At 50.8% G+C, this 19,242-nt stretch overlaps 1 protein-coding gene across 6 annotated transcripts in view; it reads right to left on the bottom strand.

The window, feature by feature from the left end:
* Positions 1-1,091: 1,091 nt before the first annotated feature.
* The window catches only part of Tnni1 (troponin I1, slow skeletal type), a 32,687-nt gene continuing 14,536 nt past the window's right edge, over positions 1,092-19,242 (bottom strand). For 4 of the 6 annotated variants that reach the window (XM_027417505.2, XM_027417509.2, XM_027417507.2 and 1 more), the window contains 8 exons: positions 9,570-9,599; positions 8,897-8,900; positions 6,804-6,845; positions 6,184-6,315; positions 4,566-4,655; positions 3,344-3,520; positions 2,397-2,506; positions 1,092-1,445 (listed from right to left, as the gene is read on the bottom strand). In XM_027417505.2, coding sequence (XP_027273306.1) covers positions 2,399-2,506; positions 3,344-3,520; positions 4,566-4,655; positions 6,184-6,315; positions 6,804-6,845; positions 8,897-8,900; positions 9,570-9,599 — 583 coding nt within the window. In that variant the 3' untranslated portion in view covers positions 1,092-1,445; positions 2,397-2,398. Of the gene's footprint in view, positions 1,446-2,396; positions 2,507-3,343; positions 3,521-4,565; positions 4,656-6,183; positions 6,316-6,803; positions 6,846-8,896; positions 8,901-9,569; positions 9,600-12,497; positions 12,596-16,658; positions 16,722-19,242 lie in introns of those variants that run through there. The other 2 variants (XM_035445289.1, XM_027417508.2) reach the window with 2 other exon arrangements.

Below are 19,242 nucleotides of genomic sequence, written 5' to 3' on the forward strand. Positions count from 1 at the left end.
ATGCCTGCCCCAGACTGTGCCCCAGGAGGTAACAACACTGCACTTTGCACCGGCCATTGGCATTCATGACAGATAATTCATGGAGATCAGAGGGTAGAGCCGGGTATCTCCAGGGGCAGGTGAAAGGAACTGTCCAGACAGCTCAGCCTCTGCGGGGACTAGTCCTGGGGACCAGTCACTTCCCTGTAGTCTTAGCTCAGGAACTGCCATTGGCACCACCCTAAAGCCAAGTTCCACTCTGTCCCAGAATTTTGCTCTTTGCTCCTTTAAGTGGAGGTGGGGGTGGGGTGGGGACCCAGGGCTGTTCCAACTCCCTCATTACACCTACTCATCTCCCCCTGTTTTAAGCCCCTCTAAGGTTTTGGGTCCAGACATTAGTGAGATAGAAAAAGGAACTGATCCAAAGGTCAGACCACTGGCAGGACCACCTTGGAGAAAGAATGAGTCTTGGGGATGTTTGACTGGGAATGTGAGAAGAGATAGGGTCCCTGACAGACTCTTGCCCTCTGGGAACAGACAGAGGGTCCATGCAGAGAAGTTGGGAATTCCTTCTGCCTTCAGTAAGGGAGGGAGTAATTTGGAGCAGAGAGCAAAGACTTAAGACTTGAGCAGCCAGACACAGAGATGATGGATGGAGCCTCCTGGTGGCCAGATATGGAATTACAGTTTGTCTCCCTCCTGAGAGGCCTGAGTGCAAAGAAATCTGCAAACCATCAAGGCCGTTGAAAGCACCTTGACCTTGACCTCTTGGCCCACAACAGTTAGGTACATGTGAACAGACAGTCCATGTTTATGGAGGTTAGGAAAATTAGGCAGGGTACACTACCAAATGGGATGCCCCTCTGACAGCTAGAGAAGGGCACACCTGTTGTTAGAGATCCAGGTGTTAGCTGAGATCCCTGGATGGTGAGAGTGTGTGATGTCAATGTGACTTGGAAGAAAGATTCCTTGGGGCACATTAGCAGGTGGCCACCAAATCCTTAGCCTTCCATTATGATCCTGAGCTCCTGACTCAAGGCTGAAGTTTTTCAAATCCCTTTCCACACACTCCTCGTCTTCACTTTCTGAACACTAACCACAGAGCTTCAGAAACCATCAGGAACATAGAGTTTTACTGGAGAGTTGTGATGCCTGTGGACACTGCAGGTAGCAACCGAAACAGAGGGTAGCAATATGGGGGGCTGTAGGGCAGGTGCTCTCTCTGCCTCCCTCCTCAGCCTATGGCCCCTCGGTGTGGTACCCCAGCACACCTCGTGTGTGCTGCTGGGATGAAGTCTCAGACACTCGCATCTCTCTTCTCCTTTCTGTGCCATTTCATCCTGACGCCAAAGTTGGCCATACAGGCTGGAGGGAGGAAGGGCATAGCAGGGATGTTCCAGGCGCTGGCAGAAAGATGGGTGAGTGGGGCTGGAGTATGACCCCGGAGTGCCATACAGCAAGCCAATCTGTAAGGACAGAGAGGAGATGCTATCAAATAGATACCAGTGATGCGTGCTGTTTAGGTGTCACTGACTGACACACAGCACACACAGTCCCCACGGTCTCTGGGGCTTCTCCCTTGCACCACCCATGAGACCCATCAGCTGCTCTGCCCAGAACCTGAGCTCCTTGACTTGAGCCTGTCCTCCTTGTCCTTGTCATTTTCCATGACTGGTTTCCTCCCACAGCTGACCTTTGCACCCTCAGCCCTTCCCCTTCATTCGTGAACCCTCTCCCATCACTAGTTGAGATCTGCTCTGGGGAGAGAGCCTTGTCTGCTGTGTGCCAACTGCAGACCTGCCTGTGCCCCTCCTTTCCACGCTCCCGCAGCAGGGCTGTTATGGCTCAAATCCTCCTCTTTGTCGGTTCCTCTGGCTGTTTTTCTGGGGGAGTAGACTTAGTGTCTCTGAACTGGTAGTCCCCCCTGGGACCAGTGACTAGGGTGCTTTGTTGGGGGTATACAAATAAAGAATGTCACCAAGTAGCTTGTGAAAGACGTGAGATTCTTGGAGAGTTAGAGCTGGAGGACCTTGGGGATTGTCTAACCTTGGACTCTCAGACTCGGGCCTGCCTCAGGACCTCCTAGGTTCCCCCAGCCCCACAGTTTCCAGTTCAATCATTTGCAACCAGGCTCAGGACTACCAATCTGGTACAAGCCGCAGTTTTATAGATGAGGGGACCTGACACAGACATGCCAGGCCTAGTATCTGAAGGTACTAGAGTAGGCCTGCGCTCAAGAGGGTTGACTCCTAAGAATTCTCCTGCGTATTACATCAGCTTTACATCTCTTACGTATCCTGAGTGCCATACCGGGGACTCTGAGGGGCACCAAGACAAGCACCCCATGGACTCAGGGGGCCCCAAGACAAGCATCCTGGGGACTCTGAGGGACCCCAGGATGAGCCTCCCCTAAGCACCTCTACTGTGAGGTTGGGGACTTGGCAGCATCGAACATCTTCTTGCGGCCTTCCATGCCAGACATGGCCTCCACATTCTTCCTCCAATCTCCCACCTCCACGGGCCGCTCCTGTAGGTAATCCACAACCATGTCAGAAACTCACCAGGCTGGAGGGGTGGGGAGCAACAAATGCCCCTGAGCTCGAGACATCACATGGGAGAAAATCTACCTCCTCAGAGAGATAGGAAATCCCCATGTTTTCTGCCCAGCATGTGATAGACGATGCCTTAGCCATACAGGGCACAGGTTAAGCCGAGGTTCCACAGAGAGTATGAGGCTGTATGGCTGGGAGGTCCTAGGTGACTGTGATGGGGTCACAGGGCTGGTTTCCAGTGTATCCCAAGACAGCCTCACCTCCAAGCCCCATTATACCCTCCTGTGTGACACACTACCGCTCAGTCACCTCCTCCAAGAAGCCTCTCCTGATTCGTCTGGCTGGTTTCCATTTGTCAGCATATTACCGAGCTTGTTTATCTTTATTAGGTTTCCTGGATCAGAGATTTCTCTCTCACACTTGCCTCTCGCAGTGTGTCAGCTCTGAGCATTTACTGTGAGGCCAACAAACTTGAAGTTGTTGTTTGCTAGGCAAGTAATTGAACTCAGTTCTCCAATTTCTATATACTCAAGTTCCTACAGCCACAATGAGAAGCCATGGTGACAGGGGCAATAGTTGCTCCTTAATTGACACTGGGAGCAAGGCTCTCACTTTATTCCTCAGTCAGCCTGTCTTGTGCTATCTTCGCCTCAGATTGGAAGCAGCCTGTCTTCCCTCTTGTGACACTGACCTCAAAGGGGGTTCTAGACTATTCTGGATCATAGAATAACTAGAGTGCCTTGGGCTGTGTGAGAATCGACAGGTAAAGGTTATTAGGCAGGAGGAGGAAGTCTGAGGAGAGTGGCCCTCACCTTCTCTGTGTCTTCTTTCTTCACAGACTTGAGGTTGGCTCGTAGGTCCATGGATACCTTGTGCTTGGAGCCCAGTAGGGCTCGGAGCATGGCGTCAGCTGAGACACGGACCCGGCGCAGGGGTGGACGCTTGAACTTCCCACGGAGGTCCAACACCTTCAGCTTCAGGTCCTTAATCTGTTGGAGGGAAGGAGCCAAGCTCTATCGGGGGACGCTAGACCCAGCCCTCTCTTCCCGGGGATCTAACTGCTAGGCCTCCAGCTAGAGCTGCCTCCCAAGTCCCCCAGGCTGCAGGCTATACTTTCTGAGGTGCCAGAACCACCCATCCTTCTCCAAAGAGTCACCAGGAACTTTTACAGAGTAAGCCCAGTAGTTAACTTCACCCCCTTCCCTTTACCAAGCCTCAAATAAATGAAAAGCCACTAAGCCATCATTCACATTGGAAAGCCTTGTGTGGCAAGTGAACTGCTTTTTTCTGTTCCTCCATACCTGCTCTTGCTGCTCAGGCCTTGCCCAGGCGGTGTGCAGAGCAGCAGAGCCTAGATTAACCCAGCAGGTAGAAAAGCCCTAAATCCTACACCCTGGGAATAGGGTGTGGTCTATAAGGGAGTTCTCTGGAGCTTAATGACATCACACATCAATCTCGGGGCCAGCGGAAGTGGGTAGGGAAGTGCCTGCTCACCTTGGGCCAATGCTCAGAAGCAGCCCATCTGCACCGGAAGTCCCGCCTCCCCCATACCTCTCTACTGGCCGGCCCCACGCCTCTCGCACCCCATGCTTAAGGAGGGCTGAGTATGGGAGTGATTAGCAGAGAGCAAGTGTATACTAGGCCCCCATTGTGTGACTTGAGCCTTTGTAAGTTTCTGTGTCCTCATTTGTCAGGGTCGGGTAACAGCCCCCATGTCACCCACAGGTGTGTAGGGAAGATCAAAGGGTGCAGCAGACATGACAGCCCTTCACAGAAGTAAGATGTTAACAGACATCTGATTACTCGTGTGGGTGAGCCAGGACAGCCACTTCCGAAGGTCTCTCTTGACAGGTGGGGAGGAAGTTTGTTCTTTTCATGTGCGCCTATCCTTCCCGCCCATCTCCCTCTTATGGTGCTAGGGCAGAAAACTAAAGCTTCATGCTGAGAGGCTGCCCCCCAGCCCCTGGGAAGAGGTGGGCCATAGGACGCCCAGCCCACCCAGCACAGGCCCAGGCCCACCCTCCCTGGCCTTACCTCCCTCGTGTTGTGCAGGCATTTGGCCTCAATATCATATCGCTCCTCATCCACCACCTCCACCTTGGCATGTAGCTCTCGGCACAAGTCCTGAGGAGTAGATAGATGGCATGAGAGTGGAGGAGAGGGGAAAGGGCCACCAGCTCCAGCCTCCCTGTTCTCTTCTCCACACTTAGAACTGTGATGGCAACAGGAGCGGCTAGAAGTTCCATCAGGGTGACGCCTCAGGACGTAAGCCTTTGCTCTCCTTTCTGCTCTGTGTGTGCTTTCTTATTCTAGCTTGTTGTAAACGATAACTTAGGGCTTTATTTATTTATTCTTAGTTTGTGGCAGTATGTAGCCCAGGCTGGCCTGAAAGCCCTGTCGTTGAGGGTGCCTAGGCACAAACTCACAATCTTCACATGTATGAATTCACAGAGACTGTGACAGTACATGCAAGAGCCACACGTGTTCAAGCCTGACAAAATCCCGCCCTAACCAGGAAGCTGCCTGTAATGGATAGTTGGTGGGGAGGGAAAATCAGTCCCTCATTGGAGGGTTACTGGGTATGCCAAGCCCCATGCCCGGGAGTAGATGGCCAACACAAAATGGACTCCATGTTTTGGGTTTTTTTTTGTGTGTGTGTGTTTTATTCATTCTCTCGCTCTCTCTTTCTCTCTCCCTCCCTCTCTCTCGCTCACTTGCTCTTGCCCTCTCTCTCTCTCTCTCTCTCTCTCTCTCTCTCTCTCTTTTTCTCTCTCTCTCCCTCTCTCCCTCCCTCTGACAGGGTCTCACTATGTAGCTCTGTCCTGGCTCACTCTGTAGATCAGACTGACCTCAAACTCACAGAGAGCTACCTGTCTTTGCCTGAGTGGTGGGATTAAAGGTGAACACCACCATAACCCTGATTTTCTTTCTTTCTTTCTTTCTTTCTTTCTTTCTTTGTTTTGATTTTCATTTTTTTTGTTTCTTCTATTAGAGAGAGAAATAACATAAAGTTGAGTGGCCAGGAGGTAAGAAGAATCTGGCAAGAGTTAGGGGAGGAGAAATATGATCAAAATAGATTTATAAAATGTTTTAATTTAAAAAGTTTTTAATTCACAATCCTCCAGCCTCTACCTCCTGAGCACTGAGATTGCAAACATGTGCCTCTACAGAAGGCTTATAGTCCATTTCTTAAAACATAGCTTTCTTATCATAAAAGTAACATAAGTTAATAGTAGAAAATTTGAAAACTATACGTTAAGCAAAAATAATAAAATTAAAATAGCCACTGCCACGGGAGACATGTGGAAATATTTGCATCTGGTCTGTTCTCTCCAGTCACTGGCGTTAAAGCAATTCCTAACTGACTACAAACAGTGAAGATTCATCTCTAAAAGGAGGGGCAGATCTTTGGAGGAATATGAGCCTTCCTAAATCCTGCTCATCCCCAAGGTCATGCCATTGCACTAGATGATGGGATGCCAGACCCCGGCTCTGCCCAACTAAGTCCATTCTCCCCCTCTGGGACTCCCCTCTCAAGTCTGTAAACTGGAGTATCACATCGTCACCTCAGGTGCAGTTACAGAGTTTGTGAGTTACAGAGCTATGTTAGTTCAGACCCACAGAGGGTCCCTTCCCAGCCCCCCAGGCTTACCTGCAGGGCGCTGAGGGACAGGCCGCGGGTCTGCAGCGTGGGGATGCGCTCCGCTAGATAGCGCACCTTCTCCGCCTCTCGCTCCTCGTGTTCCTGCTCCCAGCACTCCTTGGCCTTGGCTAGCATCAGGCTCTAGAAAGGACAAAGCCACTGAGCCAAGGTGGTTCTTCTCATTCCCTATCCAGCATCACCGAGTGAGGGGAAAAGAGCCTCCAGACTCCGGGTCTGAGGCCATCGCTCAGTGTGGCAGTGTGTGCAGTAGCTGCTAGCAGGCCCTGTGTAAGTCACACAGAGCGGCTCACATGGCATTCCTGAGCCCCAGAGCTTATTTACCCCAAGTCGCCCTCTTCCCTCCTTGCTATCCCGTCTGCCCCACAGAGCTCCAAAGAGAGAAAGGTATCAAAATAAACCACGCCCCTTCCTCTCCCTCCACAAGGAATCCCTCCCCAGGCTATTTCCCCACACACACACTCAGGCACGCAGGAGGGGCAGGATAAAGTCCCTGCACCAGTCAGCTCTGGTACGACCAAGCTTCTTCCCTTACCCTTCCTTGGTCTCCCTCCTCTCCCTCCCTGCCCTCTGCACCCCTTTCCCTCCATCTCCCATGGGACCAGCCTTACCTTCAGCATGAGTTTGCGGGAGGCAGTGATCTTGGATTTCCTCTGAGGATGAGAAGGAAAGACCAATGGTAAAACAGGGGCTATAAAACAGGGATTCTGGTCCAGACTAGCACAGTACCAGCTGTGGTTCTTCATCATTAGCCAGAATCCTCTGCTCATTTATTTAGGGCGTTTAAAGCTCATCTTTGGGACTGAACCAGTCAAATTCAAGGAACGCTGTGCTTCGGTCAGCTACCTTGAAGCCCTGCCTTGCAGTCCTCAGTCTGCTGCAGGCTGGGTTCTACAAATATGCTTTCTAAGGTGCCTCCTCATCTGCAAGGGAACATGTTGACAGCTGTACTTAGTTCACAGTGCCACCAAGATAAAATGAGGGCACAGATAAGCAACCTTTTCGAAAAGCCTAAAACAGGCGTATGTTTTAGCACTCTGGGTGATAATGCAGCTATATTTTGATGTTCTTTCCTGCCAGAGACATATGCTACATGTTTCCCAAATAAGGGAAGTATGTCTGTGTGAACATCAAACTGCTCTACAAGTCACCTTCACCCACAGAAATCTTTAAGATTTGAAAACACTGCTGTATCTTCTAATCAAAATGAGCAGGCAATTAATTTTTTTCCATCTGTTTTTGTTTTGGCTTTTTGTTGTTTTTAATTTTTTTGTTTTTGTTTTGTTTTGTTTTTAAAAGACAGGGTTTCTCTGTATAACAGGCTGCCCTGGAACTTCATCTGTAGACCAGGCTGGCCTTGAATTCAGAGATCCACCTGCCTCTGCCTCCCTAGTGCTGGGATAAAAGCCGTGTGATACCACCACCTGGCTACAGGCAAATTCTTGATGACTAGATAGATATGTTCTAATAACTCTTTGTAAGTCCCTGCCAAGGCCAGGTATGGTGGATCACATATGTAATCTCAACACTCTCAGGGCTGAGGCAGGAGGCTCACATGGTGTGGGCCATCATGGGAGAGCATGGGCTACATGGAAGAACCTGTCTAAAAGAATGTTTAAAGTCCCAGCCCTGTGGCAGTGTCCCCAGTGTGGTGAAGGTTACAGAGCTACCTCACTGCTAACTAATGGGACTATGAAGCTGGGGAGCCCTGTGTCACTCCTGGGTGCTCCCATGGAGCACCACCCTGGGAGAGCACAGCTGTGTTTGGTCCCTGCAGTATGTCAGGCAGAAGTGATGAAGCTTTGTGGGAGTGTCTGGGAGAGGGAATGGATGAGCCTCAGCACAGTGAGCATACAACTTCTGACCTGCTCACAGTAGCTTATCTTTTCGTCTTTGAAAGCCTACACTCCAGGAAAGGAGAGAAACGGCCGGTTGCTGTAGTCATTACAGCTCCTGGTTCACCCACCCAGACACACCATGAGGAATGACCTTTTGCAGCCTTGGTTCCCCACCAGTCAGTAAGCACTTGGCCTCTTCAGCTAACCAACAGTCTCTGAGGACTCACTCTAATAGGAGCCTCAGCAAAACTCAAGAGTTCATAGGTCACTGGAAAATAGTGTATTTGCTTCTGCTGAGACTATCCAGGCCAAGTGTTCCCTCCACCAGTGACACTTCCTCTCCACTTAAGTCAGCACATCATCTTTTCCTTCAGTCCCCACCCCTGAGTGATATGCAGGTTGCATTCTCAGCAGCCCGAAGAAATCTGGACCACAGAGTATCCAGAGCAGGGTGACCACAGCGTCACGCCTTCCTCAGCGTTCAGTCATAGCCTTCACCTTCAGTTATGGCTCTGTGCAGCATCAACTTTTCAACAGGCAGAATGATGCCCCAGGGATGGATGCAGGAGCTTTGAGAGAGGCTGAGGGAGAACTTCCATTCACAAAGGTATGAAGCCATGCTGCGATCTGTGGTGCCGGCCACAGGAATGTCTGTGAGAAGCATTGTGGCCTGGAGCAGCGACCCCCTGCATCCATGGAGCCCAGCATCATACAGCATCTTCACTCACTGTTTCTCTTCTCCTGGGAGTTTTCTCAGCCACTGGCATCCCCACTCCCACCTTGGCTTTGACCCAATCTCTGATTGCTCTTCAAGCCCACCCCATTCTCATCAGTCTGCAGACCTAAGAAACCCCAGCATCACTCACCTCGCTTTAGGCATCCATCATAGGACAGACCGGAGGAAAAAGCAGAGCACAGAGTGAGTGGAAACAAAATACATGACATGAGCAGCAACAGAACCAAGCAGATTTGCTTGGAGAGGAGGGCACGAGTAGCAACATGTCTGAAAGACATCAGCCATCGGGCAGGGGGACCACTTCAGGAGTTCAGCAAATAAGAATAAAAACCCAACAACCTTCTGGGCTACTGGACTTTCCTTTTGGGAGGTGTTGGTCATTCAAGGTTGTAGGCGATCTAATGGGAGGCTGTGTAAGCTTTGACAGAGGGCCACAGTTAATGCGAAACTTCTATCCCTGGGCCTGCATTCTCAAAGCTTCATTCATCTGCCATGGCCATGTGATGTGGTAGTCTAGTGTGTGCAGTTTATTGACCAGTACTGACAAGCCAGCTCTGAAGCTTAGGCCAAACACATCCTCCAGGGCAACCTGGAACTGAGCTCTGCTCAGCTGAGAGAGCTCCTGGACACCTCAGGGAAGCACCTTAGTGCTGACCAGGCACTAAGAACCATCCCTATCTCAGGAGCTTCTGCTGGGAGTAACTTGGGGCGGGGTGAGCCAGGCTGTCCCAAACTGCCAGGCTGAAATCTGTGGTGAAGGGACATGCCTCCGAGGAGCCCTGTATAGGAAAGAAACAACTTACACTTCCGGCATGGTGGTAGCAAGGCAGCACCTAGAGGGCACAGAAGAATCGTTAGTGGAAAAGCTGTACCTTCAGCTGCGAACCCCTTGTAGGTGGAGAGTTAGATAACAGGAAGAAGTCAACATGACAGATTCCAGCAGGACACCTGTCTGTTCTGCTTAACACCAGCAACGAAACAGAATACACGGACAAAATCCTCCTGTGGCCTGCAAAGCCTAAAACATTTACCTATGGCTGTTTCCAGAAAAACACTGCTGACTCTGGTGCAAAACAGGATGGAATCTGTTTTGCAATATGGACAATGTGGTTGGAAAGTAAGAATAGGACTTGATGGAGAGAGACTTGAACACAAAGCTGAATTCAGCTGTCACCCGGATTAGGTGTGGATTAGGACTCAGGGAAGGTGCGGGAGGAGCAGAATAGAAGTTGACACGGAGCTGGCAGCTGGGTGCTGTTTGGCCCAACTCCAGAGGAGCCATCCAATAGGTGCCTAGAAGCCCTGGGTAGGTGGTCAGAAGCCCTGAGTAGAGATTACAGCAGGACGGGGGGGAAAAAAAAACAAAAACAACAACAACAACAACAAAAAACTCCTAGTGTGTCTTCACTCTTTCTTGACCAGTTTTCCTTTCTGCAAAATTGGAGCCTAGATAAGTGTTGTGCTTCTTAATATTTAACCCTTGGACATTTTATTCCAACCAGATCTCACTTGGAAGTAAAGCAAGTTCAGTCACTAAAGGCATAATGGCATAGAAGCCTGGCATCCTGAGAGAGCACAGCTGTGGAGCAGTCTGAAGCCACTGACAGGCCGTCTCTGGACCCAGGTCAAGATGGGCTTCTGAAGGCTGCAGAGGCTTCAGGCCTGATCCACCCTCTTGTCTGGGCCCTGACTTAGAGCATCCTGGAGCAGGTAGGCAGAGAGTAGAGGAAATGACTGTAGGGAAGCAGGGACAGCCAGGCTGGGGACAGATATGTAGGGTGGGTCAGGAGGTTGAGACAGTGGAGAGTGGGAGGAGCGGTGTATATAGAGAGGCAGCAGGCATGGGGTTCAGCGTCCTTGCTTAGATTTGGTTCATGAACCTAGTTTGGAGCAGTACAGGAGCCTTGCAAGGCGCCCACCAATAATGTCATTCCATAGCTACCCTTCTTGCGCCCATTAAAAAAAACAAAAACAAAAAACCTGGGACCAGTGACCATGAATCCCAGCCTGTTACAGAGCTTTCCATCTAAGCCTCTCTTGTGGGGAGAGTGAGGCTAGGTGGGAGGTGACCCCGGGGTCTCAGCTGTCCCCGTGGGGCGCAGGGGAAGAGGTGTGGGAACCATCTATGCATTCCCAAGATGCTTAGCTGAAATTAGATCCTATGCACAGCTGCTGGTCAAGGACTCTGCTCTTCTGAAGATACTGGGGAAGTCCAAAAAGAAACACTGGCTGACAAAGATGCACCCCACCCACATCCGTCTGGCCTCTGAGAATGCAAGGTGCAGCCGAGTGGGTCTCACATCTGTCTCCCTAGGAAGTGCTTTGCCCTGGTGGGCATCTAGCCATGTCTGTCCTTCCTCTATCTCGTAAGATCCCACTGTCGCCAATGTGGGGCCCACTGAAGGGACCAGCCTGGGCCTCCTGCCAAGCGCCAGGCAGTCCCCAACTGCCTCACAGACAAATGCCAGATCCAGGGGTCTCAAGCAAGCATGAGGCCCTGACCTGTGCTCTGACACCCACCAGGCAGGCCCCCTTGACAGGCCCTGTGGAAGACAAACAGGGACCTGATTAGAAGCCAGGATGTAGATAGCAGTGAGGCTGAGGGCCGAATTCCATCTGTACCACAAGTGGAAAATGAGGAGATAACAGAAAACCCAGAACTAGAGGGAAGGGAGCAGGCTCCGGGCCCTAACTCAATGCTCACTTTCCTGGCCCTGAGGCCCTTGGTGTGAAAGCTGACAGCCTTTCCACACCAAGCCTGAATGTGTGTGAGTGTGCAAACCTGTGTGAGGGACAGCATAGAGAAAGGAACTAGCCTCTTGACACACCTGATAGGAACACAAGCATCTAAGTAGACTCAAGCTCTACCCTTGCTCCCCACCCCTGACCTTGGATCTTAGTTCAAGGGCACCTCCATGCTCCTGAACAGGGTGTTAACAAGCTGGGTTCCCAAGCTTGTGACCAGGAAGTCCAGTGTTAGAACTTCTTTTGTTTTATGACTTCAAACTCAGGGTAGGGGCTTCCCTTAGCTCCTCCGCTCCTCCCAACATCACAGTGTGGATATCGTCCTAGCTTAGGGGCTCACAGGCTCCTTGAGCCCTCACCCTAAATGCTGTTGCCATCTGCCTCCCCCATGAGAGGACCCAGCAATCCCTTCTACAACTCAGAGCCAGAAGCAATGGAGAGCATTGGCAGTCTGTCTTCACCTGCAGATGAGACAGTCAGAGAGCTAAAAGCACCTGTCAGAGACAAAGGACAAAGAAATAAAATGGTCTCTTTGGTCAAAGGGACATCTAGACCTGTCTCCTGAGAGTCCTTCATGCCAGTCATCTTCTTGTCCTGCCACTGAAGGCACTGACCACTGTCACTGCGCCCCAGACACCTCCTGAATGCAGACCTGAGGCCCCAGAGCCACCCCTCCCACCAGGAGCACAGTCCTTCATGCCACTGGCTGCAGTCCCTGGTGAGAGCACAATCAAATGGGCTCTGCTTTGGACTCCTGAGGAACATGCTGGACTATTCTGTCCCTCTGGGTTCCACCTCTCACAGCATCTTATAGGAGAGGTGCCATGTCATGGGACAAAAGGCTGGGACTATTAGAAAGCATTCTGCTGACAAACCTACTTATCCAAACAAGAAACATCTCCCAAACCTTATTTCCCCCTTTAAACAAAACCCCAGTTCTCTACCCAGGCTCACCCAGGTCCATGGTCAGGGCCATAGACACTTACCTAGTTTAGTCCTCGTGGAGCTAGGCTGGCCTGAGCCTCACCACAAACTGCAGACTGTGGGGGCAGAGCTGAGGGCAGGCTATGAAAACTGTGGCCTCCGGCAACTGGCCAGTAAAAATAGAACAGCCACTGCCCCTCCAGCTGCCCCTCCTTCCTACCCCCTCCCACCATACACACCTCACAGGGCAGATGCGTGCTGCAGTGTATACCACAGGGCACACAGGCTTAGAGACCAGTGTGTGTGCATCAGGAGTACACACACACACACACACACACACACACACACACACACACACACACAGAGCCTCTGACTGGGGGAAACCATCACTCGACTGGGAAAGATAGAGAGTAAAAGACCAGCTGTGGAGCCGACCAGAGATGAGAACAGGAAGTGGGATGAAGGAGATCTGGGCGTTGGGAAGCCTGAGGAACCATTAAGGACTAGGGAGGGAACCAACAGACTGTCACTGTCTCTCTTGCCAATACACGTGGACATGAAGCCCCAGTCCATGTTCCAAAAACCTCAAAAAGCCCACGACGACGACGACATAATTGTTTGAGACGCTGGCACCAGTGAGATAGGAGGCTGTCTGCAGGGTTTTGGTGGCATGTTTCTGGGGCCCAGCTGAGTCACAGTGGCAGCAGGGCCATCTTTATGTTCATGGAAGCCTGAGGATCTGAAGACATTCTATACACTTCTTTGGGTGGGCTTTAAGGAGTCTCCATTGTCCAGGTTCCAAAGAGCACCCCACCTTCCATTTCTTGAACCCAGGGAGACTAACAGTCTTTTTCCCTGCTTAATCTTCATGCCAATCAGAGGCTAACTGACCCAGGAGGCTGGGACTGCAGGGCTGCACCTGTTTATCGGGTATTTTTAGGACTGTTGATGAACACATAATACCCACCCTATAGTCAGAGAAAGACAATGCCTGCTATGTTAATCCTGTGGCTATTATAGTCGGTCATCTTGTGGGCCAAGATCCCAGGCTAGGCAGGACAGGCAGAGCACTGACCTCTCTGGGAGGTCAGAAGCGGGCTCAGGTAGGGAGGGAATTGGTGGGCAAGGGTGAGTTAAGGCAGTACAGTTCCAGTGCCCAACAAGAAGAAATAACCTGCCCTGAGGATGCTAATATTTGGTTGAACAGCAGAGATGACTTCAAGCCTGTTCTTCACAGGGCACATTTGGGTAGCCTCTTTCTGGATGGCTGCCAGGGAGAAAGGACAGGGTCTCAAAAACTATGGGGCTTGGGCATAGGATTCCAGTAGAGAGGCTGGGGTAGAAAATAGACAGGCACCAATCACACGGAACAGCTGCAGCAGAGGAATCTAGGACCTTTGGGGAAAGGTCCACTGGGGCTTACTGCCTTGAATTTTGTAGATCTCTCTTTTTTTTAAACATTTGGTGTGTGTGTGTGTGTGTGTGTGTGTGTGTGTGTGTGTGTGTGTGTGTGTGTTCTCATGTGTGTGGTGTATATATAAGTGTGTACAGAGGTGTAATGGTAAATGGGGAGGCCAGAAGCCAACCTGGGGTACTATTCCTTGAGAAATGCCTGCTGCATTTTCTGAGACCTCTCTTGTTGGGACCTGGGGTCCATTGATTCAGCCGGGCTGCCTGGCCAGAGAGCTCCAGAGAGCAGCCTGTGTCTGCCTCCCCAGTGCTGGGGTGATGTGCCCAGTCTGTGACATATGTGCTAAGGGCCAAACTCAGTGCACAGCAAGCATTCTAACAGCAGAACCATCTCCCCAGCACCTACAAGAAATTTCTTCTAAGACCTCACACCAAAGATGAGTTGACTACATGAATTATTTTGCTTTTTGAAAAGGAAAGTAAAGATAATATGGCAAAGCACAAAACAGAAGTACAAAAGAGGACTGAAAAAAAAAAGAGGACTGAAACAAACCACAAATTAGGTGACTGTATGCTTACAGCAAGTCATTGTGAATGCAGGCCACCCAGGAGGGTGTCCTCTCTGCTGGAAACACAAGGCAGTGTGGAGGGTCTTGGGAAAAGCAAGCCTGGAGCCCCTTTGTGGTAGGTCCCAGTGTTCTACCTCCATTTGCTTTCCTTCCACACCTTGTGGTTCCCAGCAGCTTAACTCTCACCCTCAGGTCCACCCCGACTCACGGCTCCAATTCTGGCTTTGCAGTCTAGCCGACAGACTTGTCCAGGGTTTGTCTCCTAATATAACTCAGAAGTGGCCTTCAAAACTAAGTCTGTTATGCCCTGTAATCCAATTTCCAATTTCCCTGGGTAGGGAAATGGGTGCAGAGACCTCCAGAACCCACCCACTGGTATGCCCTGTGATCTCCAGTAGGAGTCTCTATCTAAAGTTCTACCCCTGAGTGTTTCTGCTCTGCTAGGCCAATCGCTGTCCTTGCCAAGTGTGCCTCTGTCACTTTCCTCCTGGCCAACCCCCTTGCTAACAATAAAGGTCACCACCTTTTCCATTCACCTCTGTTCAGGACAGGTCTCTCACTTCCTCTACAGGGACAGCTACCCCAGAGCCTTGAGGCTATGTCTGGCTTCTCCTCAGACATGGAGCCAGAAACTGCACTCAAAGCTCTCCAGAATCCCCAGGCAGAACTTCCTGGGGTCACATGGATAATGGCCCCACAAACATGCCCATATCCTAATGGCAATATAAATATGGTACTTTATATGGCAAAGGAACATTGCAGATGTGACTTAAGACAGGAGACTTTCCTGAGTTTTCATGGTGCCTTTTTAAAGACTGAGGCGTGAGGCTCAGGGTTGGTATGAATGTGAAAAGGAAGCAGAGGCCAAAGGAGAGAGAGAGAGAGAGAGAGAGAGAGAGAGAGAGAGAGAGAGAGAGAGAGAGAGATGCAACACACTGTCCTCCAAGTTGGAGGAAGTGAGTGCCAGCCAAGGATCATAGGTGGCATCCAGGACCACGAAGAGGAAAGGAAATCCCTCTCTTGGCCTCCAGAAGGAAGCAGGCCTGCAAATGCATCACTTCTCAGCCTGTGAGTCTTGTTTTAGGCATTGACCCTTCAGGACTGTAAAATAACTTGTGTTGTTTTTTAATGGTTAAGCTTGTGGTGGCTTATTATAGCGGCAATAAGAACTTAATGGGCTCTCTCCAGTGACTTGCAGGGCCTCAGGCTTGATCGTCAGGTAGGCTTGGGGCCAGCCAGAAAAATCAGTGATAAGAATGAGAGGAGGTAGAGTGTAACCAAAGCAAGGTAGTCTTAAGGTAGCCTCTGACACTCTCCTGGCAAAAAGCCCCTAGGGCTTGCCCTTCCTAAAAGCCAGTTTTTCTCTTTCTGGGAGGATCACAGGAAGTCAGCAGAGGAAGACTACAGTCCAGGAGAACATGGAGAGGAGAGGCCATGTGGTGAGCAGTTCTGGTCTACCACACAGCCCCTCTGTCACAGACACTTCCCTAATTTTAACACTGGTCTAACTAACCAACTCTACTTCAGTACTTCCTTCTAATCCAAATACACTCCATCTTTGTCTTTGACTCTGCTAAGGCCCATAGGTGTCCACTGAACAAACAAGAAGACAGCCTCCTCCTCTTAATGCACAAAGCCCGGCAGGCACTGAGGCTTCTATAACCCTCAGGGTGGGACTGCAGGGGCTGAAGAATGCACTCAGCTGCACCTGTGTCCGGGCGCTAACCCGTCCCACCATGCTCATTGCTCTCCTCTGGTTTCCTAGGATGACCACTTGCACATGGAAAATGCTGGAACAGCTCTTGTTCTAATGCCTTACCAGCTTTACCTTCAGTTCCTACTTTCTGCTGAATCAGAAGCTTAGTTCACCCCCATTTCCACTCCACCTCAGCATCATCCCCAACTTTTATGCTGACCTTTCAGAACCTAATCTAAATGTAGGTTCAAGGCTGAATATACCGGCTCCCCAAGGCCCTCTTAAAACCTTGGTTTTCTCATTGGTAAACTATCTTAGGGGTATGCCATGACCTTAGGGGGCCTGGCTTCCAAGGGTCTCCTCTTTGCCTCCTGGGGAATCCCTCCTTGGGACAGGCGATAAACTTCCTTTAGCTTCTTTTAAAAGTCCCCGGAAAAATCGTAGGCAGTGTAGATAGAAGTTGTGCCTTGAGAGGATGGTCACGATCAGAACTTGGCCCTCAACCCAACGAGAAATGAATATAGCAAAAGTGGTACAAGATGACGCACCTGGAATCTCCATACTTGGGACACTGACGCAGGGGGGTTGCTGTGAATTGAGGGCAGTTTGAGCTGGAAGGAGGGAGGGAAGAGGCATGTCAGCAGTATCCAGGGCTTTCTAGGTTGGAAACAAGTGTGCGGCATAACTAGGAAAAAGACTCTGGATGGGAGTTGGTGAAAGTAGAAAGAAGACCTAGGTGAAGAGTGTCCAGCCTTTAGTCACACTGGTTTTCTTTTGTTGTTGTTGTTTTTGTTTTGTTTTTCTTTTTTTCTTTTTTCCGAGATAGGGTTTCTCTGTGGCTTTGGAGGCTGTCCTGGAACTAGCTCTTATAGACCAAGCTGGTCTTGAACTCACAGAGATGCACCTGCCTCTGCCTCCTGAGTGCTGGGATTAAAGGCGTGCGCCAACAACGCCTGGCTCACACTGGTTTTCAATGTCATTATTGTCTCTCCCAGGGCTAGAAAGACCATAGAGAATGGGAGGAAGGAAGTATCAGGCCATGGGTAGTAGAATCAGTCGTCACAGGAACAGACACCTGTCAGCTAGCCCCAGCTGCCCTGGCATTGTTTGGAAAGCAGAAGAACCTAAATTAGCAAATGACAAAGCTTGTTCATTTGCCCTGCCAGCCAGCCCTCCCACACTGTTCAGGGACCATGCCTCAATGACAGTCGAGCACAAGCCTCCCTCTCCACACCCACTATATCCCATGCCGAGCCTATCCTTGCTCTGGGGCCAGGTATCTACCGTGAACCTTGAGGAGAGGGTGGAGGATGAAGGAAGATAGAGTTGCTGGAACAAAGAGAAGCTGACACTCCTCAGTTTCACGCCACAGATCAGCCTGTGTCAGGAAGGCTTGTGTCATTGGAGACAGAGCCTAGTGCAGTGAGTCAACACTCAAGCTTGGAGACAGACAGCCTCACTCCCAGCAAATCTGATCTGGTGTAACTTGAGCAGTTTGACCCTTGTGAGATTCCGTTTCCTCATCTATAAAATGGAGATAATAATAGTGTCTACCTCAGAGGATTGCTGTGGGGCTCTGGTGAGGTAATGTGTACAAAGGGCTTTGCGAAGGTCTGGTGTGAGGCAGGCAAGCACTTAGCCAATGTTAAGTTCTTAGTGTATTCTGGTTTGGACAGTGGTAGGAATTGAACCCAGGGCCTCAAATGTGCTAAAGCAAGTGCTCTGTTTCTGTGTGACTTCATGGCCCTTTAGTGAGTTCTCACTGAAGTCTCAGAATCACTTTGAGGTGGGCACTATTGTTAATCCCATTGTACTGATGAGAAAAGAGAGCTCACAGTAGGAAAGCAACTCACTCCATGACCCACGGCAAGAACTGTACCCCGGTCCCTGGTGACAGCCTGATATACGTGACCTGCTCAGTAAACCGTTTAACGTGTATTTCTTCGGTGTTCTCAACTTCAGATTTTGCTACTGTAAATTGGAGTGGATCAATCAGTCGGGGACCCAAAGCGCCCTAAAAACTAAAGTGCTGCTTTGAATTATGGGTACTCATTAGAGGTCTGTCGGTGTCTGTAGAGCCAGAAGTTCCTGCCTCTGTTCTCAGCTCTAAGACTCCAAGAGGAAGAAGTTTTCTTTGTGCTCCGGGGATGCCTAAGCTGGGCAGAGAGGGAATGAGAGGAGCAAATGCAAAAAGCCCACCGAGTGAGGAGGGTGAGCGTCTTCCGGCTCCTGTAGGCTCCACAGCGGCTGGGTGGGGCCCTGCCACCTTCAGCAGGGCAGCGTTTCTCACACTGCTACCTCCCACGCCTGCCTGGGACTTCCTCCCACACCCTGCATCCAAACCTGCTGTCTCACTTCTCCCTCCAGCTCCTTGAGCTAAAGCTGTACTCCATTCTACACTAAATCTGCCCCTGTCTCTCTGCCGCCGACTTCCTGCCTCCAGCCATGTGCTGTGATAGACAAGGGCACCGTCACCCCAGGCTGCCTCCCTGCTGTCACCTGGGCCCTTTTGCCTTGAGCCTCGGGCTGGGCCATGCCTTGGCAGGTCCCTGCAGAACAGGCTGCCTGACCAGAAATCCCCATAATAAGTAGGTAGGATTCGGGGCTGCCCCTGTGGGGCACAGGAAAGGGGTGTGGGGCATGGAAATGGAGAGAGCTAGCAACCAGGTGCGGGTCCCACCCTTCATAAACAAATTCTTTTTAGACTGGCGCATGAGCAGTCAGTGAACCTGGGAACTGGGACACCAGGTCATCATGGAGCTCTCCTAATGCTACCTCACCCTGCCCACTGCCCGTGCCCAGTATACCCCCAGCCTGACGACTCCAGCCCGCAGACCTCTCCTATGCACTGCCCAGCCTGCCCGGCACCTTACCCTGGCCATTTGACTCCATTCACTCTGTAGAACCACAGGCTCTTAAAGTTTCCGTATCTGTGCCTTTGTACTCTCAGGCCCCCAGAGCAGGGATGTTTGTACACACACACACACACACACACACACACACACACACACACAATTTAGAGAGAGGCAACCTCCTTCCCAGACCTGCTTGCCTCGGCCCTCCTAGGTGTCCTTTTGCACAACTCATGTGATTCTATTAGCTTTCAGGTGAGCCTGGTCTACCTTGCCCCTG

Source organism: Cricetulus griseus, chromosome 5 (assembly GCF_003668045.3).
Source record: "Cricetulus griseus strain 17A/GY chromosome 5, alternate assembly CriGri-PICRH-1.0, whole genome shotgun sequence".
NCBI lineage: Eukaryota > Metazoa > Chordata > Mammalia > Rodentia > Cricetidae > Cricetulus > Cricetulus griseus.